General features: G+C 38.6%; 1 protein-coding gene across 3 annotated transcripts; it reads right to left on the bottom strand.

The window, feature by feature from the left end:
- On the bottom strand, positions 1-8,726 carry LOC139458416 (uncharacterized). Of its 3 annotated transcripts, none has more exons than XM_071239839.1 (6): positions 8,661-8,726; positions 7,913-7,988; positions 6,949-7,239; positions 6,166-6,465; positions 5,511-5,810; positions 1-4,302 (listed from the first exon to the last, which is right to left on the bottom strand). In XM_071239839.1, exons 2-6 carry the CDS (start codon positions 7,980-7,982, stop codon positions 4,013-4,015), a joined length of 1,251 nt encoding a protein of 416 aa, XP_071095940.1. In that variant the 5' UTR covers positions 7,983-7,988; positions 8,661-8,726; the 3' UTR covers positions 1-4,012. The 3 variants fall into 3 exon arrangements, with proteins under 3 accessions (XP_071095940.1, XP_071095941.1, XP_071095942.1); XM_071239840.1 differs by having other exon boundaries at positions 1-4,272; XM_071239841.1 differs by lacking the exon at positions 5,511-5,810.
- Between the last annotated feature and the right edge of the window lie 2,991 nt (positions 8,727-11,717).

Here is an 11,717-nt window from a genome sequence, read left to right as displayed (position 1 = left end):
ACCCATAAAACATTATAAGCAACAATACACTAAAATAATATACACAACGTGGAAAGTTTTTTCTGTGGCAAGTGGAATATTGTTTATATAACGTGTTGTTGATCTTCAAAATACGTGTGGTTATACTCTTGACAGTATTCTCATAATCCATTCTCGTAAGGCATGGCACTTTGTCGCCCAAGCTCAATATTGGAAATTGTTACATCTTAACTTTAAAATAGACAACTTTTTACATTGAATGTCAAAACTTCAGACACGCCGAAGGATGAAAAGATATTTTCTGACAGTCGTTGTAGGAACAGTGAGAGATCGCCATCAGGAATACAAAACTGTCAAGTATCTTAACGATGCTTTCATAAGATAGGTATACATATTATTTTAAATAATAATATCTTATCGATGTGTTAGCATGAGTTGGGGGAAACTGAAGGTTTTATTCGATGACGACTTTAAGCTGAATATAGAATATAACTTCGCTGCTTATTCCATTTTTCGTACCTGCTCAGTATGCCGCGTCTTCGCAACACAATCACTGTAGTTATAAAAGCAGTCACTTTTAATCCAGTAGTTTCACAACAATGTTCAGATGTGGCACATCATTACAACATATTCGTGCTCCTGTCACATCACGATCGAGTGCCGATATTACAGTTGAAATACTATTATCCGAAGTTACCATTCTTCATTGGAACACATGCTGAGCAAGACCATATAGATGTGGCTAACAAGTTGCCATTTACTCCCTCTCGTTTAAAACTTCTCAAAAGAACACCATTGTTTACTCTGTAGCTGCAGCAGAATATGCCCTTGGTCGTGGAGAAGCATTTCGGAACAGCATTTGTTGCTTAACGAGAAAGTATTTAGTCTATAATTGAGCTATTCCGGTATAAACCCAGTTTGTGACTAATTTGTAACATTATCATTGTCTCAAGAGGCCCGCTTTCTTCTGTCAAAAACAAATGTAAATAATTTGCAAAACGTGTCAGTGAGGGAAATACATATGTGATTATCAGGTAAATCGTATAAAAAAATACTAATTGCTTTGGTGGCAAACATTACAAAGATAATGAAACAATATTGGTTGTGATCGTCGTGCTACTAATGCGTATTGATGGACAGTCTATCTTCGCGAACACCAGCTGCCGTCACAAATCTTCAGTGATCCATTCACATAAATGCCACCACTATGTTGCCTTTTATGCTGTTTCGGAACGTTATCATAACTGATCTGATTATCTTCTGTCAGTGTCGTTTTGAATTTAGAATATGAAGGACAGACTGTTTGAATGCAGTTTCTGATTGCAAAACAAGGGCGTACATACGATCCAAATTACGGCTTTCAAAATAGCTGAGACATGTCGACAGTGCCATGTGAATGTAAACGTCGACGCGAGGGAATTAGTCCGTCTATATTATCTTTCAACAGATTTCACTGGGCGTAACAGGTGAATACGAAATGGGAATATGACTGAATCACGGAAATCCTGTAATGACACCGGGTGTTCGCGAAAAAGGTAGACATGTCCTGTTCTATATGCATTCTGCATCAGGTCGCCCTCGGTATATATATATATATATATATATTCGTAAGCAAAACATTTAAAGAAGCAGAAAAGCAATTGGTCTTGAAATAAGTGTTGCTAACGAATAACTTTGTTTGTTTGTTGTTTAACGCCGCACTCAGCAATATTCCAGCTGTATGACAGCGGTCTGTAAATAATCGAGTCTGGACCAGACAACCCAGTGATTGATATCATGAGCATCGATCCACGCAATTGGGATGGATGACATGCATCAACCAAGTCAGCGAGCCTGACCACTCGTTCCCGTTTGTCGCCTTTTAGGACAAGCATTGTCGCCTTTTACGGCAAGTATGGGTCATTAAGCATGACAAGAATTTTCAAAAAGTGAATACATGATAGAAGTTTTACTTAAATGGTATTTAATAAGGAAATAAACAGAAAGAAGTTATGCTGACTTTAAAGACGTTAGTATAGTACACCTTGTGTGATATTTTCAGGTCTAACTTTACAGGAGTTGCGATGTCCGCAGTTTATAATCTACAACACCTGAAGAAATACCTATGTTACGGTCGGCAAGTGTCAAACACCTTCCGTTATAACACTTCGCTGGATAATTTATCTGAAACGCACGTACAATCTCTGATGTCGCCCACACAGGTAGTAAAGACTGGTCTGTCAGACATGTCACAACGAATGGGTTACACTGGATCTTTTGGGGGACAAAGTGCCAGAACAATTACACGCAAAGGAGATAACGAAAAATATGTTGTGACCTAAGGGATACTAACGAATACTATGATGCTGTGGCAAACATTTTGGTCTGTGCAACATTATCTTTCCAGAAAACCCTCATAGCATAACATACTGTCTGAACATTAGCCTGTATCCCATTTCATCTTTAAGGAAAAAGTAACGTAAGACAAGTATTTGTGACAGGTGAAATCATTACCATGTAGATTCTGAAAGACTTAACATATTTGCTTGACTTTTTGCAATCTCAGAAAAGAACCAGTTTCAATTTTTTCAAAACATTTCATTTTTTAACTTTGAACATCACCATCCCACATGACAAACTTAAAGAACAAATTCATTCCTGAATCAATGAGGTGTTGCTTACAAAACGTGAGTGAGTGAGTGAGTTGGGTTTAACGCTGCTTTTAACAGTATTCCAGTTACATCACGGCGTGTCAGCTTAATGTGGGAGGAAAGTCCGTAGTGATGCAGGTCTCAGACGTTTACCACTTCGGTGAAACCAACGAGCACGGGTACGGTGCTGACAAACCCAGAAACATAATCGGGGTGAACCGGGATTCGAACCCAGAACCTTAGGTTTCTGGCGTGCCCAAGAGACACATAAATATAGATGTGTATTTTCGGTGTTTAAGGTAATTTTGTTACACATGAAAGCAAATGGCATAAGAAATTCACTGAGGAACCAATATGTGAAATGTTAGACTTTCTCATTGATAACATTCATGTAAAATTAGGGGTAATACATTTAGCGAAGAAGTAGCCATCCTCCATCAATTACGCTCACCTTCTTGCTGATCTCCTTCTTTGTGCATATGAGTATGCCCGAATTGGTAAATTCAAAAGAAGGTAATTTGACCAATAAGTTTAACTTGAGCTTCAGGTATATATCGATGATCTGATATCGTCAAATAACTATAAAATAAACGTTCCAATTATTTACCCGCCTGAACTAGAAATAAAGGAGGCCGGTGAGACGGCTTCAAATGTTTCATATTTAGATCTATATATATAATCATTTAGAATGACAAAATATATCCTCAAGACTATATGACAAGAGAGTTGACTTCAACTTTCCAATAGTCAACTTTCCCTTTATGTTGAGCCATATTCCTGCAGCTCCCGCCGAATTACACGTTCGGGGTTTTCCAAATTTGTTGTTTATATTGAGATATTCAATGCAGAATTGATATGATCGGAAAAACTAATACATGTCCCCAATGACTACTTACTATACGTTTGGAACAGTAAATCAAACCTTTACACTTTATTATGCATTTACAACAATGGGAACGCTAACTCCATCCTGGACATCTTAACAGATTCATGGTCCTTCATAATTTAACTTAACTTAAATTGCTTTTTTACAAAACCTGTAAACAAAGGCAACAAATCCTTTTCATAATGATTATAAATGTCCATTGTACCTTTCCGAATAAACATTAATCACATGTTAATGAATTACTATCGGATACAGATGATGCCAGGTGTTCGCGTAAGGGTAAGGCTATCCCATCACACTGGTGGCACCTCACACATGCAACACATGCAAAGGCAAGTCAAGTGTTAACCTGAACAAACACGAGAACAAATAGTACGCATTAAGATATGTACTCTTTTATAATCTTATAATTTAATAATTCATTCCCTGCCAGATTTGATTAGAGTTTTCCATGTTCTTTTGAAGTGAACACACATATAACCAATTGTGACTTCCTGGAAAGGTGAAAAACATGTATTCAATATAGTATGTTTTCATTGAATGTTGACTTATTGTAGGCAGGATTTTCTACAGCTTCATTCGGCAAGTCGCTTTGATTGTCAGATGTATGGGTGTGGTGCGACTGTTTCACTCGGTGGCGGTAGCAGCAACCAACGGCTGTCAAACTGACGACTACAATCACAATAAAGGATACAACTGCTGCAATAATCCTAGTATTTAACATTGCTGACGTTGAGGGTGTAGAGGTTGAGGGTGTTGAGGTACTGGCCGTGCTTTCTGTGGGGAAAGTTGTAGGAACATTGATATCTGCAAACAACAGTTTAAAGTAATAAGCAGTGAAGAGGTGATACGAAATATCCAGGCATGTTCAACTATATTCAGATGGACAGGTACAATGTATATACCGTTATTGATGGTATCAACATCAATAGTAAACGATTTGTTTCACTGTCAGATAAGGTTCACGCATGTCATCGTGAGATATAAAAAACGATGTTGTTTCTTTTCAGATACAATGACTTTCAGTATTGTTATCATTTGTTTTGCCAGCAAGGCCAAGAATCGACAGAAATATGTGGAATAGATATGTGTAGATACTATTAGGCATAGAAAATTAGATCAGTTTTTACATTGTGCATTATGCAAGTGATGTGCAGCAGGTCAGGTATTTCATATACATGTACATTTTACACACACATTATAATCCACATCTCAGACCCCTCACGTCACACCACACACCACAAACGCCCCGTGAAGATCCGGAGTAGAATAGGTCTTCAGCAACCCATGCTTGCTGCAAAAGGCGACTATGCTTGTCGTAAAATTCGACTAACGGGATCGGGTGGTCCGGCTCGCTGACTTGGTTAATGCATGTCATCGATACCAATTACGTGGATCGAGGCTCATGATATTAATCACTGGATTGTCTGATCCAGATTCGTTGATTTACAGACCGCCGTCATATAGCTGGAATATTGTTGAGTGAGGCGTTATACAACAAACAAACAACAAATATTTGGCACATGATTTCTTCAATGTCGCTGTTAGCTTTAGGTAACGACACGTTTTCAGGGACATTATTTTATCAGCAAGGTTAATTACAGGAAGGTAAAAGGAGTTCTGTCAGTATTAAGCGGTGTATATTTAACAATCAGTTAGCTAATATATGGAGTGTGGTGTTCAACAACAAACCAACCAACCAACACCACAAACAAATCACACACGACGTACAAACCATACAAAACATGCCAGATGTAATGCGCCCTATTGCATACCATTAATCGGTAGTTAAATGCCATATGCATCAGACATATCATTCATAAATAAACCAGGTAACTGAAGATGTAAAATAGCATTCTTTATAAATGATATACATGCACATTTTGATTATTAACACTTTTGCTTCAAACCGCATGAAAAGGACAGGCACACATGCAATCGTCAAAAGTAACGTGAAACCCTTTCTATCACAGTGTGGGGCAGAAAACCTTGTTAGAAATCCTATTCAAACTCACCTTTGATAGATTGAAGTCCCTGACAGGTAAGGACTTGGTGTTGGTCGTGACAAAAGAAGATGAGTCGCACGTCTCCGAAGTTTGAGTCTGTGACGTTCAAGGTGGTGTTAACTGACATTTTCGTTAGTCTAGTACCTATTTGAGATGTAGACAAGGCGTGACTGACATCTCCGACCTGCAGTGTGATGTTGTATGATGCAGAACAGAAGTAATCCTGTATGTCAACAGTAAGGTCTAGTTCCTCGTGCAGTTTTACAGCGTTGGAAGTTTTGCCACTTGTGATGCTGCATCGTGGGAGAACTAAAACGAAGGCAATACCTGTACACACTGTCTTATGATCAAATGCTTAATAAAGATAACAACATTGCAAAGCAACTCTAACAAAATAAACAAAACTAAAAATTGGAAAAGAACAAGTTGGTTTCATTCATCACTTTCGAATCAATTAAGGTGTATATTTATGTAAAGTTGATATTGTTGAGTAAGTGTTCACGACATATTGTACAACACCACTTCATTGGTATCTCGTCACATAATTAATACAATCAAATAGTGTTTATTACCGAAACTATAAATTTAGTACTTATATTCGCGAAAAAAAGGAAATGAAAATGATGCAGAATAAATTCAAAGATGATGTAAGGTGTAAACTTACCATTGATGAATTTAACGCCATCACAGGACAAGTTCTGCTCTACGTTGTGACACCGAAACACCAGCTGAACAACCCCTAAAGATTTATCTGTGACGTTGACGATTGTGGTAGCTGTTTTGTCTGTAGGTTTGTTCACAGATTCAGAAACCGGTAGTTGCACAATGACCTCCCCAACCAGCAGCATGAAGCTGTATTGTGCAGAGCAGTAGTATTCCTGTATGTCCACAGTAAGTGCTAGGTCCTCATGCAGTGCCAGGGTGTCTGCATTCTTGTCACTGCCGATGCTGCATCGCGGAACGTCTTAAATAAATACAAATACAAGTAAGTTTTGATTTTGTAGGACTGAATGTAAACAAGTAAAGTTGAAGTGAATGAGGATGCAGGTTTGAAACTTTCAGAATATCTACCAGTTCCAGAATGTCATGAATCACCCCCGTGGCGTAAAGGAAACGACATATGCCCAGAGATTGGAAGATCTGTGGCTTTGACACACACAAATGAGTTACAATATGGTACTTGTATTCACAAAAGTAAGTGTTTCTTTGCCGTCTAACGCTTTAGTCTGGACCAGAAAATCCACTGACACGATAGCGCGTTGACTGATTTGTTGAAACTAACATGATATGTAAACTTTTAAATTAGGTCTGCTGCATACAAGCAAAGAGAAAGGATAGGAAAGGTTAAATGTCTCGGCCAAAACATCGTTAAGAAGTCAACTCAGTACATCAAAGACATATACAGTGACACTATGGGTTTAACCGTAGGAGAATAATAGACACGCACTTGCAACGGCCATGGAGCACTTTGACGGAGTTGATTCTGATCCACGCGTACATTCCCATTCGCCTGCATCTGACTGCTTGACACTGGATATCGTGAGAACAGTCTGAGTTGCATTGATGACTGTCCCAGTGTCATCGCCAGTATCTATACAATGTTGGCTGGTCACACCGCAAGTGGAAGCGGTACTTCCACTGGGCTTGGAATAGGCATGTGTTGTATTTGCACCAATGCAGGTGATGCTTGCTTCAGAGCCAATGTAACCCAACTCTGGACAGTTCATTTTAGCAGCACCTGCCGAGAAGGAATAATGGGAGGCTGTTAATTCAAACATAAATGATAAAATTAGATAATTATGAGATTATTTAAAGTGCAAATCGCAACCAATCAGTATGGTCTTACATTGGTGACCTGATTAAATATAGCCAGTAAGGCATGTAAATTATAAACATAATAATACTGTTTATATACTACATTGACTCCGTGGGTTGGTGTTGTATTTCGTAAGGTTACAGACAATCACACACAATGAGCTCAATGGGTGTTCATACAGTCAAGTCTATATCAAAAGAATTATAGAAAATAACCCTTCAAATTGCGTAAAGAGGCAAAACGACCGATTTCCGGAAATAAGAAATATGTAGTAGAAACACTGCTTATGGACATACCGTTATCCTCCCTCAAATGAGTGTTCTGTTGAATCCAATACAAATCCAGTTGAAGGATACTGAATCAGTGTTAAAATATAAAACGTTAACCCCAGAGTAATCAGTCTCGTTTATTGCCGAAACAGACTTCTCTGGACTGTAGAAGCAAAATGGTGCACTGAAATATATTGGTACACTATGATACGACAGAGCTGTATAAACACACCAAAACACATTTTCGTTACCCTGCACAGTGTAATGTAGAACTAATGCGTCAGCATAAATAATAGTGACACTCCGAGGTGAAACAATGTACATACAGTGTGATAGTTGAGCGACTAGAAGAAGCGTCCGGAGATGAACAGCGTACATGGTTCTCCTCTCACTCATTTTCACCTATTACAACAAGGAAGAAATATTCATGATATGTGTGCTAAACCATACAACGATGCCTCTGACTAAGTGTAGAAGCGGCCAAGACACTGACCTTCTGCACTCATCTAAAGCCAACAAACAAAAAATGGAATATTTTATGCTCATATGTCACGTGATCTATATACTGGCAGTGAGGATGTAACTATGTGATGTCATACGTAATCTCGAGCATCAAGGGACGAATTTTTGTAATAACCATTGTCTCACCATTTTATCAACAGCTTTGTAAATGTATAGCTCCCCCGATTCGGAAGCCTCAGCTTCAACCGACTGTGAAAATTACTACAACTATATAAAAGCCAGAAAAAAATAACGCTCTATAATTATAAAAAAAATATGTGCTGAAGTCACATTGAACCGTTGAAGATGGAGGCATAACTAAAGCTATAGTCATCACGTTTTAGTGGCAAATGCCCCATGGATTTAAAGTGAAGTTTTCTTCAAGTTGGTCATGTGGGACCATAATATCCACTGATCGTTTCGAAACGATTTCTGTCTCACTGTCAATCGGTTTCATTACCTATACCATGCCGTCATGTTGTGAACAGCTGTTGTTATAGATATGCAGGTACTATGCCAACGAAGCTTAAAACTGAAACATATACGTTAATTATTCCAAAACCATGGTCTTACCTCTTATTTAGAGATGCATTCGTGGTGAGAAAATCTTGATATCATGCCTGCTTGTCTCTACTCGGTACGCCCTGTAATTAGCTTCCTGGTTGAGCGTTATCTTGATTTGATTACTGGCAACGTCAGCAACTCACGGCCATACGGAAACACGTTTGACTTTACAGCTATATATATGATTATAGTTCAGAGCGTTATATCACTAGGTGGGAGGAAATATACAGATTTCAGACATGTGCCACTTTTTTGATAATGTTATCAACTCTGATATTGCTCAATGGTTAACGAAGTTTGACACATCATGCCGACACTAGATGAAGATTCAGACACTTGTTTGAGGTATATGTTAATATACTTGAACGTGGCTTTACACCAAGTATATGCGTCTGCTAGTTTGTGCTCTCCCTCAACGAATATTGCTTTCCGAAATCAGAGCAAGGTTTATTGTGCCCCTACACTATTCAAACCATTCACTTTTGTTATGTCTCCTTTCAGGTAATGTCAATTGTCATACATCATATTTCCCCATGATAATACCAGATTACACCTGGAGAGAAATAAGCCAACAATATGATTTTTGTAGCCGAAGGATTTTATTGATCGTAGACAAATAATACTGTATGAACATTACTGAGAATTGAACACTCAAATGATGTTATGATCATGTAACTGTATGAATGGCTATACGAATGTAGAGTATCTCTCTGTCGATCTTAAACACACTAGAATAAATTCAATATGTTGAATATTGAATGGTGTTCGATTAATATACATACTATGTTCGACTGAACGGGCACTGTGACAGTATAATTCCTTTACAATCACTCACGTTGAGCAAAAAGTAGGGAGTGCGTGAAATACGCCGGTTCTTATACTGGAGGACAGGTATCCTTGTATTGAGTATCTTTGTGTATATACGTTTGGCCTACGGTGAACATATCTTTCTCCGGGAGGGGGTGCCGCACACACTGTAGGAAAGCAACATCATGCTCTTTGGCATGACGAACCGATGCTTTTATTCCAAAACTACCCTACTAACTCCATTATCGCATTATCTTTCCATGTCAGATACCCAATACCGCCATGTCGACCGGATAAATGAATAGTTGCACAATATACTTAACTTGAATTGACATGAAAGATATATAGACATAATAAAGATCTGCTTCATAAATCACTTGAACCAGTAGTTGTTGCTGGAGAAGGTTTACCGTCAAAACAACCATGAAAGACCTGCTTGTGTGTAGCCACAGTATCATCACGCCGCACACAGTCCAGCTACAGACACACATTGTGTTATTCAAACAGACAAAAAAGATAAGACGTTAACGTTATGATACAGTATTTATGTTTTAACTTATTTTCGGAAAATAAACACTTATGTGTGACTGTTGTTGACTGTTGCACTCCTCGATATTTAAGTTTTTTGACGGCCTATAAATAATCGAGTTTGGACTAAACAGTCCTGTAATCTATATGTGAAAAATGATCTACGCAGCCAGCGTATGATGGCATGCAATGAGCCACGTTACCGAGCCTGACCACCCGATCCATTTGGGCGCCTCTTATTCAGGAACACCCCAAGGGTATTTTTATACTCTGCAAAATAAAAAATGCAAAAGTGGTAAAATCGTGTTGCCGTTATCTACACAAAATTATTACCAAAAGTAAATCTATTTGAAAACAATGAGGTACCGCAGAAAAAATGGATAGATCGCAAAAAATACAACCACATGAGAGCCTGGCGCAGAAACACATAAACATGATATGTGCGTGCAACATAACTTGTAGGGCTATAAAAACATTTGGTTTTCATTTGCATGCCATCACAATCTTACAGCAAGTGAACAGCGAAAACATGCCACGACTGACGGAAACCCAACGTAACAACGCCATCGGCCGACTGCATATTAGGCCGTACCCAGGTATTGCCACGTAGCACCAAGCACCATTACAAGGCTCTGGAACCGTTATCAGATACAGAGGATAAAGCGTGACCTTCCCAGATCCGGTCAACCACGTATCACTACCAGAGCACAGGACAGGGTCATACGACTAGGTTACTTACTTGAAAGAACCACCACGGTCACATCCACAACTTCGGCAATACCAGGGGTGCCTAGTGTAGGATATCAGCCCAGACAGTGAGAAACCATTTACGCGCTGAAGGTGGTCGCGCTTGACAACCAGTTGGAGGTGTCATTTTGACTGACCAGCATCGTCAGCTTCGATGTCAATGGTGTCAAGGTCTCAGAGTATGGCCACAACTGCGATGGAGTTTAGTGATGATTCCAGTTTTATCCTTCGACTTGTTGATGGGTGAGTTAGTGAGTCAATATTTTACGTCTGATCGGCAATATTCCAGCCATATCGTGACGACAAGATTAATCATACATAAATTTAGACGAATAAAAACCTGTCATCAACGGACACTATAATAACTAAATTATCACAGTTTAAAATTAAAAAGGTTGAGAACAATTAAAAAGAATAACCTATAATTCAACAATTCATTATAAAAAAAAAACGGGCTAGAGATAAAGATAACGGGCGCCAACAACTAAAGGGGACTTACGATACTTCTGCTACCTGCACGGTTCCCCAGCAGGATTTACACCATCGCTTCAGCTGCTGGCGATTGTAGTCATTTTTGACCACCAATTAAAAGTCACAACTATTCTACGATTAAAAATTACGGTAGGACTAATATAAGAAACTGTGAATGACTTTGTCCTATGATACCCCATCAGGGAGACAATTGTTACCCTACTTCAACCCCCTCCGAGGGGACAACCACGAACAATCTCGGTTAATAATTATGCACTACCATTTCGTAAAATATAACTCTGTACATCAACATTTATCAATTCATTCTATTTCTTGAGAAAAAAATTGGATTAAAAAACTAAGATTACAAATACCCTTTATGGATGAAACTTTGAAATATTGATACCTTCTAATGGAAATATCAATACAGTCAAGCAGGCCATGCTTGTTGAGTGCTGCTTTTGCACCAGCATCGGCCATTATGTTACCTATGATACCAACATGGCTGGGTAA

This window comes from Haliotis cracherodii, unplaced genomic scaffold, assembly GCF_022045235.1.
Source record: "Haliotis cracherodii isolate W230 unplaced genomic scaffold, xgHalCrac1.p SCAF_12, whole genome shotgun sequence".
NCBI classification, from domain to species: domain Eukaryota; kingdom Metazoa; phylum Mollusca; class Gastropoda; order Lepetellida; family Haliotidae; genus Haliotis; species Haliotis cracherodii.
This window is presented reverse-complemented; position numbering and strand designations above follow the sequence as displayed.

Excerpts from the sequence above, each read along its gene's own strand:
- LOC139458416 (XM_071239839.1), bottom strand. The coding sequence starts at position 7,982 with ATGAGTGAGAGGAGAACCATGTACGCTGTTCATCTCCGGACGCTTCTT. Across the intron at positions 7,240-7,912 it reads AGTCGCTCAACTATCACACT|GTGCTGCTAAAATGAACTGT; the intron begins GTATGTACATTG and ends CCTTCTCGGCAG. Across the intron at positions 4,303-5,510 it reads GGGACTTCAATCTATCAAAG|ATATCAATGTTCCTACAACT; the intron begins GTGAGTTTGAAT and ends TGTTGTTTGCAG.